At 39.1% G+C, this 23,441-nt stretch overlaps 1 protein-coding gene across 1 annotated transcript; it reads right to left on the reverse strand.

Moving 5' to 3' along the window:
* Positions 1 to 22,468: 22,468 nt before the first annotated feature.
* On the reverse strand, positions 22,469 to 22,972 carry LOC142163976 (uncharacterized). Its single transcript, XM_075221136.1, has one exon. It carries the CDS (start codon positions 22,970 to 22,972, stop codon positions 22,469 to 22,471), a length of 504 nt encoding a protein of 167 aa, XP_075077237.1.
* Between the last annotated feature and the right edge of the window lie 469 nt (positions 22,973 to 23,441).

The raw sequence follows: 23,441 nt of genomic DNA on the forward strand, positions 1-23,441 counted from the left end.
CATGAGAAAGGCTTATTCGCCCTCACCTTGGTGTCAAAATCCCTTGGTTCCACCCCCGCATCTGTGAGGTACTCAGTGATGGTGTTGGGATACGGGTATGAGGTGTCACCTTGCTTGGTGACCACTGATATGTCTTCCGACATCACGACACCCACATTGATTGGATACCAGGCCATGATAGAAGCGACTAGAACTGCCCTCGGAATCGAAAGATTTGTTTCATTTTGGCATGGATCTAGTCTGCTACATACAAATGTCTGCCATCCCTTTGCCTCAGAATTTAGGGTGTTCCGCTGAATAGGAATCCCTGTTGTGATCCAAACTGGAGGTGGCCCCGGAACTGCAAGAATCTCACTAGCCATGGGCGAGCTGCATCTCCTATTGCAAACTTTTCCAGGTATTGCACAGGCTCCACATCCTCAAACCCCAAGTAAGAATTCAGGGATCTTTGGTCGAATCGAACTTTCAGGTTTCTCACTTTTGTTACCTTGGTCCCTTTTTTTTTATATGTGCCACATTGGTGTAAAATTCCTGGACCAGGTATTCCTTGGCATCTGTCACACTCAGGGTGAACCACATCCATCCCTTTCTCTATCTGAACTGTCTCAGCACTGCTGAGTTGTACTTATCAAAGTCTTTCAAATTGAACTTACGCTCAAGAGTGAGCGATCTTGCCGGCCACCACTCTCTGAAGCTCGTGAAGGCAGCTAGACTCACAAATCTATCTTCCCACATCTCTTTCTTTTTCGACCTATCAAGGTCGGCTACTCTAGTATCACCCCCTCGGCCATCATCTGAGAGATCATCCACATCCACTGGGGTAGCAGGTGCATTCGGGACATGTGTGGATGAAGGCTCCGAAGCTTGGTTGTTACCTTCCAAACCCTCAGAAGTGCTCTCAGAAGAGGTAGGCTTGTTTCTAAGTTGGTATCTGTCCTAAGGTAGCTGTGGCTGTGATTGCACAGCAGGTTGCTCTTGCACTGAGTCGCCCTCCGATGCTTCCCTAGACGGGGCATATGAACTTAATTCAAAGGGTTCTGGCTATCTACTTTGGCATGCTGTGGCTTTCTTACTGATTTCTCTTTGGAGGGCGAGAGGTAAAGTACTTTTGCCCGTGCCTCTGGAAGGCTCACCCCTCCACTTTGATGTATCACCACGACCATGGGATCTAACCATTTTTTTGCAACAAACAGTAGCAGGAGTTAGTTCTAATTCAAGTGCAGATAATCAAAAGTTCACAGAACAAAATAGGTTGCAGGGTATGGAAGTGCGGTCCGCACAATTGCAAGTGCGGCCGCAGGTCTGGTTGTTCGGACCGCACAATTTTAAAGTGCGGCCACATCGAAGAAACTGCAGTCCGCATAATTTTTGAGTATGACCGCAGAGTTGAAGTGCGGTTCGCACTTTTCTTAGTGCGGCCGCACAATGGGCACATGAAAATGGCAACTCTCTAAAGACAGAGAATGCCCTGATCTGCGACCGTGATTGAATTTTTGCGGACCGTACAATTTCAAGTGCGGTTCGCACAATCTTGCCTAACCAAATGCCCTAAGCTACACTTATGAGGACCGCACAATTCCTTGTGCGGCCGCACATTTCAAAATTCAATCGAGTAGAGTCCTATAGGGTTTCGATTTTATGCACAAATTGGACATGGTAGTAGAAATTAAACATGATAAACAAGATACCCATTCCCCAAATAACAAGTAGGAGTTTACCCAACACAAATTACACCCCACAAGGATATGAAACTAACAATTGGTCTAAAATAACTCAAAATTTCTAAACTAGATTAGAAAATTGAAAAATCCTAGAAATGATTTGAACATACCAGTGATAAAGTGATGCTAAGGAATGATCATAGATACTTAATAAGATGGTACATGATTGAATCAGTTGTGTGCAAGATTTTAGCCCTTTATTGTGATTGCTCAAAGATTGGAAAGTTTCATTAGTAGCATTAGGGCTACTATTTATACTAAGCAGGTTTGGCAAAGGGTTCAAGAGACGAGTGCAGCCGCAGAATTCCTTATGTGGTCCACACTTTGTTACCTGATGTTCCATTTCCTCATGATGATTTGTGGTCCGCAGATTTAGGGGTGCGACCGTAGTTTTTGGTGCGGACCGCAGAATTCACTGTGCAGCCACCCTTTGGCTGTTTCTCTAACAAAAAAACTTCAGAGAGTTTACAATTTCCCATATCAAGTTGTGCGGTCTGCACAGAAATTGTGCGGTCCGTAAAGGAATTGTGCGGCCGCATTTTCCTTCTGCTGCAGCATCAAGAATTGTGCGGTCCGCATTTTTTTCATACTTAGCCAATTTTTCTGAACACAGTTCCTATAAAGCACGCACATTCCTGCAACACACTTCAAATCAAGTTAGCACAAAATAAGACCTATCTAAAAAAATAAGAAAAAAAAACAAGAAAAAAAGAAACATGGGTTGCCTCCTAAGAAGCGCCCAATTTAACGTCGCGGCATGACGTAGATTACCATCACTTCAAATGAATCACTGCCACCACGTGGCCATTATCAGCTTGTACCAAATAATGCTTCACCCGGTGACCATTGACTCGGAATACCTCATCATTTTTGTTCTTCAAGTCCAATGCACCAAAAGGTGTCACACCCACAATTTCAAAGGGACCACTCCATTTAGATTTCAGCTTTCCGGGAAACATCTTCAATCATGAGTTGAAAAACAAAACAAGATCAGCCACCTTGAACTCCTTGTTTCGGATGTATTTGTCATGAAGGTACTTCATCTTCTCTTTGTACAAGGACGAACTTGCATAGGCATGGTACCGGAACTCATCCAATTCATTTAAATATGCAACCCGCAAGTTAGCAGCTGCATCCCAATCAAGATTCAACTTCTTTAAAGCCCACATGGACTTGTGCTCAAGATCCACCGAAAGATGACAAGCTTTGACAAACACCAACCGGTATGGAGACATCCCGATAGGAGTTTTGAAAGCAGTCTGATAAGCCAGAGTACATCATCAAGCTTCTTTGACCAATCCGTCCGGTTAGCATTCACTGTTTTGGACAAAATACTCTTTATCTCCCGGTTGGAGACTTCCACTTGACCGCTTTCTTGAGGGTGATAGGGAGTTATAACTTTATGAGTGACACCATACTTGCTAAGCAAGGTGTCAAAAGCTTTGTTGCAAAAATGCGACCCCCCCATCGCTTATGATAGCCCACGGAGTACCAAACCTTGTGAAGATGTTCTTCTTCAAAAATGCCACCATACTTCTTGCTTCATCGTTGGGTAGAGCAACAGCCTCAACCCATTTTGACACATAATCAACCGTGACCAAGATGTTGGTGTTTCCACAAGAACTCACAAAAGGTCCCATGAAGTCAATACCCCACACATCAAAAATATCAATCTTCAAAATGATGGTGAGGGGTATTTCATTTTTCTTTGAGATTCCACCGGCCCTTTGACATTCATCACAATGCTTGACTAGATCACTTGCATCCTTATAGAGAGTGGGCCAATAGAAACCGCAACTTAGCACTTTGGCCGCCATTCTTGCTCCACCATGGTGACCACCATACGGTGAGGAATGACAAGCCCCAAGAATTTCAACTTGTTCCTCCTCCGGTACACATCTTCTAATCACTCCATCCGTACAAATTCGGAAAAGGTACGGTTCATCCCAATAATAGTCTTGACAACCTCATTTGAGTTTCTTTCTTTGGTTTGAAGAGAACTCATCCGTGATGATACCACTTACAAGAAAATTTGCTAGATCCGTGAACCATGGCACCTCTTTAATTGAAATGGCTAAGAGTTACTCATCGAGGAAGGAGTAATTGATTTCAAGGCCATTATGCGGCCTCCCGTCCTCCAAACGAGACAAGTGGTCAGCCAATTGGTTTTCACTTCCTTTTAGGTCTTGGATTTCTATATCGAACTCTTGAAACAAAATCACCCATTTCATCAACCGAGCTTTGGAATCTTTCTTTCTCATAAGGTAACGAAGTGTCGCATGATCCGTATGGACAATCACTTTTGTACCCATCAAGTACGGGCGAAACTTCTCAATAGCAAACATAATGGCAAGGAGCTCTTTTTCGGTTACAGTGTAATTGACTTGGGCATCATTCATGGTCTTACTAGCATAGTAGACCAGATGAAAGATCTTGTTGATACGTTGCCCCAAAACTGCTCCAACCGCCACATCACTAGCATCACACGTTAGCTCAAAAGGAACGCTCCAATTCGGGGCGGTGATAATGAGAGTAGTTTTCAACTTGAACTTCAGCCATTCAAATGCTCTCATGTAATCATCATTGAAGTGAAATTTAGCATCTTTCTCCAAAAGCTTGCACAAAGGGTTCACCACTTTGGAAAAATCTTTTATGAAACGCCGGTAGAACCCCGCATGACCCAATAAACTTCTCACGCCCTTCACGGATGTTGGAGGTGGAAGTTTAGAAATAACCTCTATTTTCGCCTTGTTGACCTCTATACTCTTCTTTGAAATCTTGTGGACAAGGACAATACCCTCCTCGACCATGAAATGGCATTTCTCCCAATTCAACACCAAGTTCATTTCTTCACACCTTGCCAATACCTTATCCAAATTTGCCAAGAAATCATCAAAGTAATCCCCGACTACCGAAAAGTCATCCATGAAGACTTCAAGGTAGTCCTATGCCATATCCGTAAAGATCACCATCATACACCATTGAAAAATTGCCGGTGCATTGCATAAGCCAAATGGCATCCGCTTGAAACCGAAAGTGCCATAGGGACAAGTGAAATTTATTTTCTCTCGATCTTCCGGGGCAATAAGGATTTGATTGTAGCCCGAATATCCATCCAGAAAGCAATAGAATGTCCGGCCGGCTAACCGATCAAGCATTTGGTCAAGAAAGGGTAGTGGGAAATGGTCTTTCCTTGTGACTTTGTGTAGCTTCCGATAATCCATGCACACTCTCCTTCCGATCACCGTTCTTGTTGTAATCAACTCGTTCTTATCATTGGTGACCACAGTTATGCCCCCTTCTTCGGAACACATTGCACCGGAGAAGTTCACGAACTGTCAGAAATGGGGTAGATAACCCCGACATCCAACCACTTTATGATCTTCTTTTTCACCACCTCTTGCATTGCTTAATTGAGTCTTCTTTGATGTTCAATGAAGGGTTTGGCATCTTCCTCCAAATTAATCTTGTGCATGCAATATTCGGGGCTTATTCCCCGAATATCCGCCAACGTCCACCCAATAACTTTCTTCCTCTTGTGGAGCACCGCCAATGTAGAGTCAACCTGCATGTTAGCCAAACAAGAGGAAAGAATAATCGGTAAAGTAGAGCAAGGGCCAAGTAATTCATACCTGAGACGTGGAGGCAATGGCTTCAACTCCTAGATAGGAGGCTCTTCAATTGAAGGCTTTGTAGGAGGGGTTTTCCTATTCTCGAGATCCAAGGAATGTTTCCGAGGTGCATAATTATATGACCCCATCCCTTGCAAATAATTGACATATTAATTGAAGCCATCCATTTTATCATCATCAAAATTGCGCAAATCGGCCTCCAACATGTCACCCACATTAATCTTGGCACTAGTAACTTCAATAATCACATCGGTCACCAAGTCCCCGTACAAACACACTTCATTGCTATTCGGTTGCCTCATAGATTCGCCCACGTGGAACATAACCTTTTTATCACCCACCCAGAAAGTGAGTTCACCGGCTTCCAAATCAACAAGAGCCTTCCCTGTAGCAAGGAAAGGTCTACCAAGAATAATCGGCACCACATAATCCACTTTACAATGAAGAATCACAAAATCCACCGGGAGAATGAACTTGTCAACTCAAACTAATACATCCTCAATCACCCCCAACGGTCTCTTCATTGTACGATCGGCCATTTGTAATCTTGAAAACCGAATAGGGTATCAAGTTGATACTCGCACCAAGTTCACATAGAGATTTTACAAATTCGGCACTTCCAATGGTACAAGAAATTGTAAAAGCACCGGGATCTTCCAACTTTGGAGCCATCGAATGCACAATTGCACTCACTTGGTGAGTGACTTTGATAGTTTCAAAATTCATCGATCTCTTTTTGGTTACCAAGTCCTTCATATACTTAGCATATCCGGGCATTTTCTCCAAAGCTTTAACTAATGGCACATTTATAGAGAGACTCTTTATCATATCAATGAACTTCTTGAATTGATTCTCACCATTTGTTTTGGCAAGCCTTTGAGGATAGGGAGGAGGTGACTTAGGCAATGGTTCCTTAGCTTTTTGAACAACTGGTTCCGGTATGTCAATCACGTGATCCCTAGATGGGTTCACATCCTCTTGAGTCTCTTCCACCGTGTCATCAATATCAATCCACACTTCATCATTTGCTGGCACAACATTATTCGGGATCTCCTCTTCTTCTACTACTTGCTCATCATCTACAAATTGCCTTTGACTTGAGGTAGGTACATTCCCACCTTTTCCACTCCTTGTAGTAATACCCATGGCATGCCATGTAGTGTTCCCACCCTTCAGGTTCACCACCGTATCACTTGGTAGTACCCCCTTAGGACGAGAATTTAAAGCTTGAGAGATTTGACAAATTTGCACTTTTAAGTTACAGATTGATGTGTTGTGTGAAGCAAGTTGGGCATCGGAATCAATATTGTTTTCCATCATTTGCTTGAACATGTTCTAAATATGACTCATTTCATTATTGGAGGAACTAGGACCATGAGAAAGATAAGAAGGTGGGTTGCTCGGTTCTTGGTACATCGGGGGCCTTTGAAAACCCGACCCCCGATTTCCTTGGTTGTTGTTCCACCTGCCTTGGTTGTTGCCTCCCCAATTGCCTTGATTATTATTATTTTGCCAATTCAATTGGTTATTGCTTCCACTCCAATTGGCTTGATTGTTTCCACCATTCTAATTACCTTGTTGCTAGAATTCCAATTGCCTTGATTATTCGAAGGTCTCCATTATTGTTGACTAGGGCCTTAGTAGTTGTTTCTTTTCCCTTGAAAGTTTTTCACATATTGGACCTCTTCATCTTGATCATTGTAAGAATCTCCTTGATCAAACCCACTATCATCTTGCATGAAATTGTCCACTCTTTGTTGCACTTGTGGAATTCTTGTTCTTCTCTTGTTTACCATCATATTGACTCACTCCATATCATTGACTTGCCTCGGGTTCTGCACTTGTTGAAGTTGAGCCTTTGCCAATTGGTTTATGGTGGTTGTCAACTCGGATATGGCTTGACCATGGTTATGTAACACTTTATGAAGAAGAATCATATTTGGATCACCTTGTGGAACATTGGCTCTAGATTGCCACGCCGATGAAGTATCCGCCATCTCATCCAAAATACCACACGCCTCTGCATAAGGCATAGCCATGAAGTTCCCACCGGAAAGTTGATTCACTACACATTGGTTGGTGGTATTGATCCCCCAATAGAAAGTTTGTTGAATCATGTTCTCCGTCATATCATTGTTGGGGCACTCTTTCACTATTGTCCTATATCTTTCCCATATCTCGTGTAGTGGTTCATTAGGCTCTTGCTTGAATTCTAGAATTTCATCCCGAAGAAATGCCATGTGCTCGAGAGAGAAGTACTTTGAAATAGATTTCTCTGCAAGTTCATCCCAAGTACGAATGGATGATTTGGCAAATATTTCAACCAATCTAAAACTTTTCCCCGTAGAGAGAAGGGAAAAAGCCTTAGCCTAAAAGCATCCTCGGAGACATTTATTTGTTTGCTTCCCCAACACGTATCAACAAACCCCTTCAAATATTTATATGCATTTTGACCCGGTGCACCGGTGAAGAACTCTCGTTCCTCGAGCAAAGTGAGCATCACGTTGGTTATTTGAAAGTTTTCCGCCCTAATACGGGGTGGGACTATAACACTTGCATACCCTTCATTCGGCAACACCCGGTGTGGAGCCTCTCAAGGTGGAGGTAGGGGTAGAACGGGAACATTGTCGTGAGGCGGTCTGCCTCATCTATTGGCTTGAGGTTCAAGAGGGACCTCATCCATTGCATCATCATCAACGTCCAAATCCCCTACGGCTATGTTTTCGAGCTCATTGTTTTCCATGATCACACCTACAATACTCACACGTTAGTAACAAGGAAGGAAAAGAAGATATTCCAATAACACACCTAAATATATAGCTAATATTGACTTTAACTCCCCGAGAACGGCGCCAAAAATTGATCTCGTCCAATTTCACTCCTCTATATGAGGATATGAAAACAGTCGATGTAATAATAATACCCACCAGAGTTGGGGTCGAATTCCACTGGGAGCTATGCGAATGGGTTCTAGTAGTATATATCTTAGTGCGTGAAATTGTATATCTTGATTTGAACTTCCGGAATATTGGGTTTTGTTTGCAAATATAACTTAAACTACTATTGCGATTTTAAGAACGAAACTAGGAAATTGTTTTAGGTTGTTTTTCAAATGATAAAAAGGCCTAGGGCTATGACCTTCACCTAGGTGTTTGCTTAATGGGTTGTAAGCCTTAAAGCTTGTTTTATTGTTCGGGGCATATTATAGCTATCAACACTCAAGGACCCACTCAATACGTCTCGGTCAGAGAGTGATTTTTCCCAATTTGTCTTTCTCAAGTCCAAATGGGTATTGAATAAAGCAGTTGATAATAAGCTCAAGTCGGGTTTTACTATCTCTAGGTTCAACCCTTTAATTGGTCTTATCAATCTCTCGATTGACCCAATTTCTTGGCCAAGTTTTCCTAGGCTAAGTCTCTCTTTATCAAGTAGAGACCAAGTCAAATAGGCATGGAATAATGTATGCAATCATTAATTCTTCAAATAAAAGCAAGAACAAGGCTAGATAATCAACACCCAACAATAAACAAGTAATAAATCAAATATCCATTAAGTTTACACACGAGGGTTGGGTCACAACCCTAGTGAAAATCTAGCTACTCATACTTAAATTAGAAGAGAAAGAAGAAGAAGTGATAATTAAACCTATAATAATAATTAAGATGATAAAATTAATATTGAAGAAACTCAAAATAGCAAAAACTACTAAAAAGAGTAAAGTAAAACGTCTAGAGTGGCTGCTGATGTCAAAAGTTAACCTAAAAAAATGAATCTCTTCTATTGATACAGTGCTGAAATTTTCGAACAAAAATGCCCTTTCGGAGGTTCTGCGGCCGCAAAATTCCATGTGTGGTCCGCACTTTGCTTCAGCCTGGAAGGAATGAAAAGCTGCGGCCGCATAATTCTGAACTACGGCCGCACTTCACTCTTTCTGCGGTCCACACCTTTCATAGTGTGGCCGCACATTGCTCTTCTGTGGAACGCACAAATATGACCGCGGCCGCGTAGCTGATCTTCTGCGGCCGCACAATAATTGTGTGATCCGCATTTCTGTTGAACTTGAATGCAGGTTTTTTGAACTTTTGCTCTTGCCCAGGTTCTGCGGCCGCACATTTCATGTGCAATTCGCACTTTGCACTTGTCTCTGATGGGATTTGCTTCACAATCTGCGGCCGCATATGATAATATGCGGTCCGCACTTCTGAGCTTCTGTGCCTGTTTTCGTCCTTGAGTTCAGATCACTTCTTCTTGAGTTGGATTTCATCTTTGGGCCTTATTAAACCCATAATAATAATTAAGATGATAAAAGTAATATTCAAGAAGCTCAAAATAGCAAAAACTACTAAAAGAAGCAAAGTAAAACGTTTAGAGTGGCTGCTAATGTCAAAAGTTAACCTAAAAAAATGAATCTCTTCTATTTATACAGTGCTGGAATTTTCGGATAAAAATACCCTTTTGGAGGTTCTACGGCCGCACAATTCCATGTGTGGTCCGCACTTTGCTTCAGCCTGGCAGGAATGGAAGCATTCAGCTGCATAATTCTAAATTGCGGCCGCACTTCACTCTTTCTGCGGTCCGCACCTTTCATAGTGTGGCCGCACATTGCTCTTCTGCGAACCGCACAAATATGACCGCGGCCGCGTAGCTGATCTTCTGCGGCCACACAATAATTGTGTGATCCGCACTTCTGTTGAACTTGAATGCAGGTTTTTTGAACTTTTGCTCTTGCCCAGGTTCTGCGGTCGCACATTTCATGTGCAATTCGCACTTTGCACTTGTCTCTGATGGGATTTGCTTCACAATCTGCGGTCCGCACTTTTTAGCTTTTGTGCCTGTTTTCATCCTTGAGTTCAGATCACTCCTTCTTGAGTTGGATTTCATCTATGGGGCTCATTTTCCACCATTCCTGCAATTAAGCATATTTCATCAATTTTCGGGAACACAATTAAATGCTTTTGGACTAAAACGAAAGCAAAAAAGTGCTAATAAGTAGTCAAAATCTCCACTTACCACCCTGACTCGGTTCCGCAACCTCGGATAAATGTCAACCAATGGGATACGCTAATAATATTCTAGTGAAAGCTACTAGAGACAGAGAAGAAATAGCCAGGTTACTTAAAACAAAGCAATGAGCTTCTATGGAGGTAAAAGTCGCTACCTAAAACTCCTAAACGCTGGTATTTATAGATAGAGCAGGATTTCAAATTCCAAACTATTAAAGAACCGTTTGAAAATGCAGCAGAGAAATTGGCCATTTGTATAGGCGTATCTCTAGTAAAAGATTAGAGAGGGGGCTTCACGTGATCTACTTCAGAAAATATCAGAATTATTCGGCTTATTGTGTTGGCCAAAAACTTACTCAAAATTGAAGGTAAAATTGAGAGAGACAAAAGACTTACTCAAAATTAATTATTTAGCTTATTATGTTAACCAAAGACTTACCTTCATGGGTTTTGAAGGGAAAATCTAGAGAGACAAAAGACTTACTCAAAATTTGAGGGGGCAAGCTTCTGCCATGGTCAAAAGCAAGCTGAACTTTAGCATAGAAGAGGAAAGGGTTGATAAGGGGTGGTAGGAACAGAAGGAGATTAAAAATTTGATTTTTGTCTCTAGGGTGAGATATTTGGGATTGCAGGTTTGGTCTTTGATCGATTGGGCTTGAAATTGGGATGGTAGCTTGGTCATAATTGATATTAAATGGACTAGCTACTTAATAAATGGTGGGAAAACCTTTTGTGCTTCAAATGACCGAGTTTCCAGTAAAGATTGCACGGACGCCCTATTTGGTCACCCCCATTTAACCTGTATCCACTTTTTATTTTTTTTAAACTTGTACCCACTATTTAAACAACTTCAGGCCTCTTTCTCCTCTTTCTTCTTCTTCTTCTTCTTCTTCTTCTTCTTCTTCTTCTTCTTCTTCTTCTTCTTCTTCTTCTTCTTCTTCTTCTTCTTCTTCTTCGGGTAACGGTGATTTTATATGGTGCTTGTGAACTTATTTTAAGGTAATTTATGATGTTTTATAGTGGTGAGTTATTGTGGTGTTTTACTTTTTACTATTACTTAAGGTTTTTTCTTTTTCTTTTTCTTAATTGGAAAATGAGTTCGTTAGATTTATTATTGTTTTGATAAATTGATGATTGAGGTTTGTTCTTTATGATATTTGGAGTTTGTGTTTCAAATATGAGCTCATTTGGAGTAGATTTAAGTATTAAATCGTATATTAGATTGTTAAAATTCGAAAAACAAATCTCTGTTTCTGGGCAATTTGCACTTCAGGCCTATTTGGCCTCAAGTTCATGAAAATATTGGTTGCACTTCAGACATTTTGGCCTTAAGTGCATCTGAAGTGTAATTTTTTACTTCAGACTTATTGGCCTTAAGTGCATGAAACCATTTGTTGCACTTCAGACCTATTTGACCTTAAGTGCATCTGAAGTGCAATTTTTCACTTCAGACTTATTGGCTTTAAGTGTATGAAAACGTTTGTTGCACTTCAGACCTTTTTGGCTTTAAGTGCATCTGAAGTGGAATTTATCACTTCAGAGTTATTGGGCTTGAGTGCATGAAACTATTGGTCGAACTTCAGATCTATTTGGCCTTAAGTGCATCTAAAGTGTAATTTTTCGCTACAGACTTATTAGCCTTAAGTGTAGGAAAATATTTGTTGCACTTCAGACCTTAAGTGCATCTGAAGTGTAATTTTTTACTTCAGACTTATTGGCCTTAAGTGTAGGAAAACGTTTGTTGCACTTCAAACCTTTTGGCCTTAAGTGCATATGAAGTGTAATTATTTACTTCAGACTTATTGGCCTTAAGTGCATGAAATCATTGGTTGCACTTCAGACCTATTTGTCCTTAAGTGCATCTGAAGTGTAATTTTTTCACTTCAGACTATTTATTTTTAACTTCAGACGCGATAAGTCTGAAGTTGATCGTAAAGTGGATAGACTTGCAATTTATTTTGCAAAGTGGGTATAAGTTCAATTGTGGCCCCAAAATCGGGTATAAATACAAAAGCCTCTTACTTATTTGGGCTTCCTTTACCTTATATTTTAACTCGAATATTATTTTAAATATGTATGTTATAGGTAATTAATTTATATGTGACTTAAATAAGACAATATATAAGCTAATATCATGTATTAAATAATTATTCAATTTACCATTAATAATAATGAGGTAATGTTGCAATAATAATAATTCTATAATTGATAGTAATAGTTGTAGTAGGAGTAGTAATAATAATAATAATAATAATAATAATAATAATAATAATAATAATAATAATAATAATAATAATAATAATAATAGTAACACCTATGACTAGAATAGCCTTAAGTATTCTAATTTTGATAATAGTAGTAATAGTAATTATAAAATAGCAAAATAGAGTATTAAATTATTAATGATTAGGAAGCACAAGAAAATTAATTTGATGAAAGGTAGGACATAGTAACACCTATGACTAGAATAGCCTTAAGTATTCTAATTTTGATAATAGTAGTAATAGTAATTATAAAATAGCAAAATAGAGTATTAAATTATTAATGATTAGGAATCACAAGAAAATTAATTTGATGAAAGGTAGGACAAAATTGGATGTCAACAAGTATCATTAAATGTCACCCATCACATATCTGCAGACTTAGAGAGGATATACCGCGATATTAGGGGTCAGCTGCAGGAATAAGCGCCTGGACTACAGTGATGCTGGTGGATTCTTCTGTAGAGATCTGAGTCTTCTTTTAGTTGGCAGTCCCTTTTGATTGTTCCTTTGTTGTCATCGAGTCTGTAAGAGTCTTTTGGTATTTTGAGTCTTGTTGTTTTACCTTTTACTTTTAAAAATCTGTTTCAGTCGAGTCCGATCATGTTTAAATGTTTGTCTTTTTAAGTTGTATCTTTATGTAATTTTTATTTTTGAGTCTTGTATTACAAAAAAATGGAAAAGTTGAAAATCAACGAAAAAATTTTTGTTTTAGAAAAATTTGAAAGTGAACCAAAAAGATGTTGTTTTTGTAAATAAATAAAATAAAATAAAGAAAATATGGTCATGTCCCTAAACTATGTTATGATGATATGATCTGCTCCATTCGGCAACATCAACCTCCAAAAGGTTCGATCAAAATATTCTTTAACAACTCTAAAATGAGGGATTAAAATGAGGCGAGTGAAAAGAAAAGCAAAAATAGAGAGAAGAAAATAAGAGCATCAATAAGCAACAACCTTATAAGCCAGAATGAAACATGAAGCCTTCCAAAAGCATGTTAGAGGCGGTGATAATGCTAGAAGCATGACATATTACGTGTGATTCATATCTTTAAAATTCTCAACCCTAACACGTTTGTTTTCTCTTATATAGTAAGCTTAAGATAGTTGGTTTGTGGTAAAACTGGCAACACATCATTACTTGACCACATCTAAGGGAAAGGTACTGATGGCTAGCAATAATAAAATCGAGTTGGTCAGTGCCCCCTGGTCAGTCAGTTGAGCAAGAGTCAGAGGAAGTAAGAAGATTGAAACAACAACTGTCTGATGTGTATTAGGCATGGGTCTCCAGTCAGCCTCTGCCACAGGGTCCCACAATGGGAACTTCCACCATACCCCTGGCTACTCAACCATCGCTCCCTGTAACGAGTGACCATATTCTACCACCAGGGTATATGCTAAACTATAGCTTCCCTGCTGCCCCTGGTACCTTTAACGTGCAACCTCCAACCGCAACGATCAGGAACACGCCTCTCGTCGTGTGTGGCGCTTCGGCATATACAATCCTACCACCACCTCCTGTGACGAGGCCAAAAAACGGGCTACCATCTCATGATTATGATGGCCAATACTACTATCCAAATATGGCTTTCAGGGTCTCGGCTCCATACAATCAGACTCCTCAGTATGAGTCATCATTGAAAAATGAAAAACCTGTCAAGACGGTTTAGCAAGATGAGATGGCTAGAAAAATAAAAAGTCTTGAGTAGAACATAAAGAACATACAAGGACTAGGTGGTCACAAAAGTGTCTCATTTAGTGATCTATGCATGTTCCCTTACATCCATTTTCCGGTACCTATTTAATTACTAAGATCATTATCCTATTAGTCTGCTAACCGGTGAGATTATGGGTAAGGATTCTTGTTCTTCTATGGGGAAGGTGTTAGACACCCCTTAAAATCTACCTGAGGTAGCTCCATAAGACTTAGATTAGGTTAAGAAATTAGATGTCTATATTCTACTTAGTTAAAGCTTAAAGGTTACTCTATGTCTTATTTAAAGCTTGCTATTTGAAGGAAAATAGTATATGCACTTTTAAAGAGAAGGTAAGTTTAACTTATAGAAGCCTTTAGTCTACATAATTGAAAGAAGTTCGGAAGTATATCAATATGGTTTATATTTGCAAGATTTGTAAAATATGGATAAGTTTTAAAATGCTTTATCTTTTAAAATAGTATGACTACTTGTACAATTCTAGTAAAGTAAAGGTTGTTTAAAGAAGTAGGCTTTATGTATATCTTGAAGATTGATTCTCAAATTTATACTTGAATTCAAGCCATTTTAAAAGTCCTTAATCGCAGCAGTGTTTGATTCGCAGAAATAGCCAACTTTGAAAATCATTTCTGGTTCGTTTCTGTTTCTACTTGTTATTAAAAGAGAAGGTTGTTGTCTTTGTAAATCTATCGTAGTTTTAAAATCTTCATGAAAATGAATAGTGACAAAAATAGCGGGAGTTAAGCAATACAAATGATTAACAATTAATTACTACCAAGTCATAATTCTTCTTTTATCTTTACCTACGTCTGATGACTCCAAGGTTTAGGCAAAGGATTTGGGCTTCAGTTCTTTGAAAACTCGGCAGGCCCAAATTAAACACATGTACAAAAGAAAGAGAATGTCATTTGATATGTGGCCCTATATATAATTATACATAAGTGACACCAATATATGCCCAAGATAAACTTTAACAATCAACAGTAATCAAGAATGCAAAATTAATATGAAGTCATATATAGTAGAGCAATTTATATTGAAAACATTTATTTTCATTGAACACTAAACCTAAAGAGATTAGAAAATATCAATATATTAAAGGCTTAGGGTAAAACTACATTCATGGCCAAGGTACTCTTTAGATCCCTGGCACTTCAAAGTTCACAATGGTCTCAAGGACCCCGAGCAGTGCTTGTGTCAGGGAGAGTAGCTCAACCAAGAACTAAATTCTACTCTCCAATACCCCTAACTACTCACACTTACTCTTTTCTGCAGGTTGAAGTGCTAATGAGGCACTCAACGTAAACCCCAATACCAAAGTGGTGACTATACACAAGAAGAAGTGTATTTCTTACAAATAACTATTCAAAATACCAAAGCATCATCTGACATCTCATGATTTGCACACAATCATGTAGTTCTACCATATACTCTTATCAAGCTTAAGATAAATCAACATTATCAATTATAGGTGTTAGAAAACATTCAAAAAACAACAGCACATGAATATAAGGACTCGGAATGGGTAAGTCATGCATTTCAAATGAGTATATGAGGTATCAGGTGTATTACTCTCAGTAGTCATATTAGCAGGCTCATGCTTATGAAGATAACTAGCTGTAATCATGTACTTAATCATATATATACTTAATGAAAATCTACATATAGACTAATACTCCACTTCTTACTAAGTGAGAAAGTTAAAAGTCCACTTTAAAGTTCTTAATAAAGCAGGGGCAGGCAAGTACATTAGCAGGGGACCTCTAAAGAGATCTTCATTTCGTCTAGGTTGGTTAAGAGTTAAATGTACAGTCCTACATTCTAAAGGATAGATAAACATCATAGGGGTGGGTGGAGTTTCCTAAGTCCATGAATAACTGCAGTAAACTCAATAGGTTTCAATGATTTGGGAACACAGTCACAAACATGATATACAAGCAATATTTTCCTTTTAAGATAGGGATGAATACAGAACTCCCAATGGGAGGCATTTAAACATGTACATGTTATATTCTATCCAAACTATAACATTAGAACATGACTGAGTACCAAACAACATGGAATTACACTAACATGGTCATTATAGTGATCCTGAATAGTGAAAGTTTATACTAGGCAAGCATATTTCAGTTGTAAGCTAAGTAGATTAGTCTGTCATAATGAACTCCTACTATATTTGATTCTATCAGATAGTATTTAACTCTAGTAGGTGCAAATTTCAATCAGGTTTCTAAGCATGACTTGAACTAAGTAGATAGCAGCAGACAAATTAAGGTGCAGAGGTTCATTAGAGCTTAATCTAGTTACTTTGAGACATTTTCTCATACAATGGAGTTCACAGATGTGACAAAACAGTTATAGGAGCTAACAGAAGATTATTACACTGATTTGCTAAAGTTACAGAATCACAAAAGACAAATAAAAGAAGGGGACAGTTCAAGCATTGTAAACTATCATGCTTAGATTAAGTGACAGCCTTATACTTAACATCATGTATTCACATCCACTTAGGCCAGAATCATACCAATAATACTAAAACAATCTAACATAGCATACAAGAAAGCTACGATAGAACATCAAAAGATTAAAACAACTACTGAGGCCGTTTGAAAGTTCTTTCAGACGTTTAATAATATATAAGGTATTCCAAGACATATTCATTAGGATTACGAGAACAACTAACTAGTACATGACTATAATTTCAGAATATTAAGGAACTTATAATCCTAGAGTTCAGTAATCAGTTATAGATTAACACCAAACACATAGAGAAGATCAACAATAATATATTAGAGGTAGAGCCATTTAACACAACAAACATAATATATAATTATACAATCAAAATAGAAGAAAGGTTGAGGCTCACTGACCTTCTATTTGGTAGCAAACCAAACCTAAGAGCTTCTTAGTCTTAGCCATTAAGAATCTGAACTAAAACTCGCACAGTAGGCAAACTCGGAATCGGAGAAGAAAAAGGAAATCAGTGAGTAATTTAGGGTTTAATTGTCTTTCGTTTTTTTGTGTTCTATTAGGTGGTAGGTTATTGTTAGGTGAGAGCATTGAAATTCCCAATTTATAGAGGCCATTGAACCCTTAGGGTTCAATAGAATTTAAATTGTGTAGTGGAAGATGACGATAGTTGAGTGATGCTAGAAAAGTGGGTGGAATAAGAGCAATACAAAGGGAAAAAGTAGTAGTGATGTTACCTGACCATGAGGGTAGAGTGAATCGACCATTGATGGGTGAGAATCCAATGGTCAAGGCTTCAATATCCAGTGGTCACTATGTTTGACCTCTGGACATCAAAGATGATGATTAAGTATGAGAAAACTTCATGTATGCCTCCGATTAAAACTTCATGTATGCCTCCGATTTGAAGGGTGAGAGGAAGAATCGCGGAGTTTCAGTTTGCACGATTTAGGTGTTAGGGTTTGAATTTGGGATTTAAAATCTTGGTGATGAAAAGGGAAAAACAATCGGCAGGATTCGTGGCCATAATGGAAAATAGGGATGGTTCTGCGTTTGATTTGTGACCTTGCACAAATTTGTGCAAGGTCTGTGACTGATTTGGGCTGATGAGTTAAAAGAATATAGACAGGAGGGGGAAAGGGAGTGGCTGAGTCGTATAGGGGAATGACTAGGGTTTGGGTAGAGATAGGTCATCTCTGGGTTTTAAGGGGTGGGAGTAATCTGGGCCGTTGGATCTTTAGATCAACGACCCTAATAATTTAGACTTCAAAATTTTAAGATAACGAAATATATGGGCTGTTTGATCTACGAGTTTTGACGGTGGAGATTGAGTCCGAATATGTGTTTTAAAATTAATGAAAAATCGGAGATGGAATGTGGTAGTTGCTCAAATAAACGGACGACTCAAACTAAAAGTGGTTTTTGTGTGAGTGGTATAGACGGGTTACGTGGTGGAGTTTGATTGTCTTAAGGAGGGTGTCCTGGATTGCCAAGGTGGAATGAGATGGGGTGTTTGGACTGGGTCAGATTCGTTTGGGCTTGGGTATTGGGCTACAAATAATTTAAAGAATGACCATTTTGCATTTAATTAGGAAATTACAATTGGATCCTTTTTAGTCTTTAACCATTTAAAATTAATTTAAATAAACTTAATTACTTTTAATAAAATATAATGCAAATTATAATCATCCAATATACTGCTAATTATTGTAATTAATTAACTATTTATAAAAAGACCTTATTATGACATTAATTGTGAATTATTGAGATAGTCGGCTAATTAACTAAACAATAAGGAATAACTTATTAAATTAATTATAAAACATATGTAATATATATGAATGTTATTTTAATAGTCTCAAAATAGTAAATATGATATATCTTATAATTATATAATACCAAATTATTAATTTCAACACTATTTAATTATTAATTTTTTATAAAATAGGTATTTTTGATTAGAAAATTATTTTCAATACATTTATTGTAAATCATTAAGTATAAATAAATTAATTTTAAAAGGGAGGGTCAAAATTGGCCGTCAACAGTTGCCCCACTTTGACTAGAGACGATGAAAGAGTTTTCGGACAAACAAAATCGAACCAAGGCTAATTTTGTCCTGACCTCAGGCATACATTACAGAAATGACATATAGGTTTAAGGAATTTTATGAGTTATGTAATTAGGCATTAAGGAAGATTCTGGAAGAATTTTGGGGAGTTGGGGTTGAATTCTGGCTTTGAATTGCTTATGTACCTCGAGCTTAATGAGGATCAGGCTTCATGTAGTCCTGGAGTGATGATTTGGAGGAGGCGATGCTCGCAGGAATTGCCCAGTATCATATTATGACGATACTACGAGACAGAAGATTTGGTACCTATGATAGTTCTGAATTGCGGCTTGATTTGAAAGATTTGAAGAATTAGAGTTCCACTGATCATATTTGAGTTTGAGCTTGGATCTTTCGCCCGCTCATGAGTTTATTGTCCCTCACACTGTTGTAGCTTGGCTTGTTGCTTAGAAGTTCCACATCGCGATGATTAATCCTGCAAAAATAAAATACGCACATACCCATATATCGTAATGCAAATATGTTAAGATGTGATTTAAATGATGCAGGAATGATAATGCCTAGTTGCCGGCTAGCCGTTATTTGGGATTGGGTTGACGGGATACTTGAATTTGACTCGATTGTTAGCCGGGTTGTGTACCGTTCTGCAGCTGTCGGAGCATTAAGTCTCCTCACGTTGGGAGTGTCTCCGCGTGATAGGAGTAGTTGACTTGTAATGTAGAATGTATCTCTGTGTGCTGGGAGTAGTTATATTGAAATGTAAAATATCTCATCGTGACGAGAGTTTGACTAGAAATGTAAAGTATCTGCAGCACGATGGGAGCAGTTGCATTGAAATGTAAAGGATCTCCGCGCGATGGGAGTTTCTGACTCGAAAATGAAATCATGCCTGTAAGTTGCATGATAAAAACGTCAAAACATTCAAGATGAAGTAAAGATATAAGGGGCATGACCAAAATTGACAGAATGTTGGTGACGAGCTTTGCAGCTATATATTGATACTCCATGATGTGGAAGAGTGACGGTGCAGAACGCTCCCATTGGTAAAGCAAACAGTTTGCTATATACTGGGCTTTGATTGGCGAAGCCGACAACGCGATTTTGTATAGGGTGCTCCGACTGATTGAGCTGACGGTTTGCTATATACATGGTTCCGATTGGCGGGGCCAACGACATGCTATATATAATATGCTCTGCTTGATTAAGCCGATGATTTGCTATATAAATGGCTCTGCTGGGCAAGGCCAGCGGCTCGCTATATAAAACATGTTTTTTTTGGTTGACCAGACAATTTGCTATTTACAAGATGCTCTGCTTGCATCGGTGACCAGGTTTCAAAATACTTGCAAAGGATTTGAGAGATAGTTTTAGTTATATGAGGAAGAATTTGAATAATGAAAGAGACATGATAGTTATGACAGAGTGATGGATCCATCATTGCCCCGGGTGTGTTCCAACATTTCCTTGTATCATATTGTTCCTGCGTTCAAAGAAACATTATTAGCGGGGGAGGGGAGGTTAGTTTGTGTTGACTGTAGTCCTGGCTTTGCCCCAGGCTTGGTGAGGTTACACCATGAAGCTCGGTAGGTGGAATGGTAGTTTTTTAGGAAAACATTTTGAAAATCGTTTATCTTATAGCAAATGTCGTCGTTATGGATTATGACATGTTTAGGAAATTTCTCAGGCGCAAACGTTGTTCCTGGAAGACTCTGTCCCGTTGATGTCAATCTTCTAAGCTGCTTTTGATGACGTGGCTTCTTGCCGCTTTGATTGTATCCTAATCTAAACTAATGTGTTACAAAGTTTTCCTAGGGTTACGACCGAACCTTTTCAGGTTGTCTTGTATCGGAAATGGAATCAGGTCTGAACGTAGTTCGTGGGTAATTATTAAGAAAATATGATGATGATGATCGAGCCTGACTCAGGCAGCCTACGTATCCAAATAGAATCAGGTCAAAACATAGTTCGGTTACAATAGATCCAATATGATAAGATTGAAAAAGAAATGGCCGAGTTTGACTCAGACTGCCTATGTATCCAAATGGAATCAGACAACCTATAACAAAAGAAGAGGGGGAGAGAGATCGGACCCTACGTATCCCTCCGTGGGAAGTCAGGTCGAGTGTAGTTTTCTTACAACCAAAACCTAACTTTACTGTATTCAAACGTAGTATCTCTTGATTATGTATGAGTTGATAGGCTTTGTACTGACTTTTCCGTCCATCTCTGCCAAGATCAGATCTCCTCCCGACAACACTTGGTGGACTACGGAAGGACCTTGCTAATTTGGCGCAAACGTTCCTTTGGATTCTTCTTGATGAGGGAATATTTTATTCAAAACCAACTGCCCCGGTATATATTGGCGAGGTTTTAACCTTTTGTTGAATACACTGGACATCCTATTTTGATACAGCTGACCATAGCATATTGCTGCCATTCTCTTCTCGTCAATAAGCATGAGCTACTCCTGCCTGACCCGTATCTATTATGCGTCGTCCAACTTGGCTTATTGAATGACTCTCAAGGACAGTATCTCGACCTCTGCGGGTATCACAACTTCGGTGCTATATACCAACATATATTGCATTGCCCTAGTGGACATCCTCATGGTGGTTCGATAACCCAGTAAGGCAAAGGATAATTTCTCGTGCTATTGCCTATGGTTGTCCACTATCTTTCATAGAATCCTCTTGATATTTTTGTTGGCTGCTTCAACTGCTCCATTCATTTGCGGTCTATAGGTTGTAGAGTTACGGTTGACAATTGTAAACTTCTCACAAATTTCCCACATGAGATCACTATTGAGATTGACTACATTGTTAGTGATGATCGACTCGGGTATCCCAAACCGGCAGACTATGTTGTTTCAGACAAAATCTGCCACTACTTTCTTTATAAAGTCTTTGTATGTAGAAGCTTCAACCTATATGGTGAAGTAATCAATTTCTACCAAGATGAAACATTGTCCATTTGATGCAGCGGGCTCTATTGATCTGATTACGTCCGTGCCCCAAGCGGCAAACGTCGAAGGAAAACCCATTACATTCAACTCATTAGGTGGAACCGGGATGAAATCCCTGTGGGTCTGGCACTGGTAACACTTCTGCACATAGAGGATACTGTCACTTTCTATGGTCATCCAAAAGTATCCGTCTCTTGAAATCTTATTGGCTAAGGTGAATCCATACATGTGGGGTTCGCATATCCCTGTGTGTATTTCTCCTAACAATCTGGTTGCTTCAGCGGCATCTACATATCTTAACAGATCCAAATCTGGGGTCCTCATATACAAGTCTTCCCCGTTGAGAAATAAAAGTGATTTGCTAGCCTTCTGAGTGCTCGCTTTTGAGCATTGGTGGTGTTCTATGGATGCTCACTTATTTCGAGGAACCTTTTGATATCATGGTACCACATCTTACCGTCTGGCTCTTCATCTACTTAAAAATAGTATGCATGCTGATACTTGATCTCTATCTTAATAGGGTCAATGTAATTCTTATCTGGATGTTAGGTCATGGATGACAAGGTTGCGAGAGAATCGGCAAACTTGCTCTGGATCCTGGGAATGTGCTTGAACTCGATCTTTGTGAACTTCTAGCATATCTCCTTTACGCAGTGGAGGTACAGAAAGATCTTGACATTCTTGGTAGTCCATTCTCCTTGAACTTGATGTATCAACAAATCAGAATCTCCTTTGATCAGAAGTTCCTTGATGTTTATGTCGATCGTTATCCTAATCCCGAGGATGCATGCTTCGTACTCGGCCATATTATTAGTGCAAGGGAACCTTATCTTTGTTGATGCCGGGTAATGCTGTCCTGATTTTGAGATTAGGATTGCCCCAATTCCTACTCCTTTAACATTTGCTGCTCCGTTGAAGAACATTCTCCACCCTGGGTATGACTTTGCAATGTCTTCTCCGGCGAACAACACTTCTTCGTCTGGAAAGTATGTAGTGAGCGGCTCATAATCCTTCCCCACTGGATTCTCTGCAAGGTGGTTAGCTAAGGCTTGTCCTTTGATGGCCTTCTCTGTTATGTACACAATGTCAAATTCGCTGAGAAGAATCTTCCATTTGGCCAGTTTTGCTGTAGGCATCAGCTTCTGGAAGATATACTTGAGTGGGTCAAGTCGGGATATTAGATGTGTGGTGTATGACGATATGTAATGCCTCAACTTCTGGGCAATCCAAGTCAAGTCATAACTAGTGCGCTCTTATCTAAGTGTATTTGGCTTCAAATGGTGTGAACTTCTTGCTTAAGTAGTAGATAACTTTCTCTTTTCTCCCGGTCTTATCGTGTTGTCCCAACACGTATCCAAATGCATTATCCAAAACTGACAGGTATAATAATAATGGCTACTCGGGTTCGAGAGGAACCAACACTGGTGCATTTGACAAGTACTCCTTGATCTTGTTGAAAGCTTTCTGACACTCCTCTGTCCAGTTTGTAGCGGCATCCTTTTTCAGCAGCTTGAAGATAGGCTCGCAAATTACCATAGACTGGGCTATGAATCGGCTGATGTAACTTAGCCTACCATGGAAACTCATCACATCCTTATTGCTTTA

Source organism: Nicotiana tabacum, chromosome 9 (genome assembly GCF_000715075.1).
Source record: "Nicotiana tabacum cultivar K326 chromosome 9, ASM71507v2, whole genome shotgun sequence".
NCBI lineage: Eukaryota > Viridiplantae > Streptophyta > Magnoliopsida > Solanales > Solanaceae > Nicotiana > Nicotiana tabacum.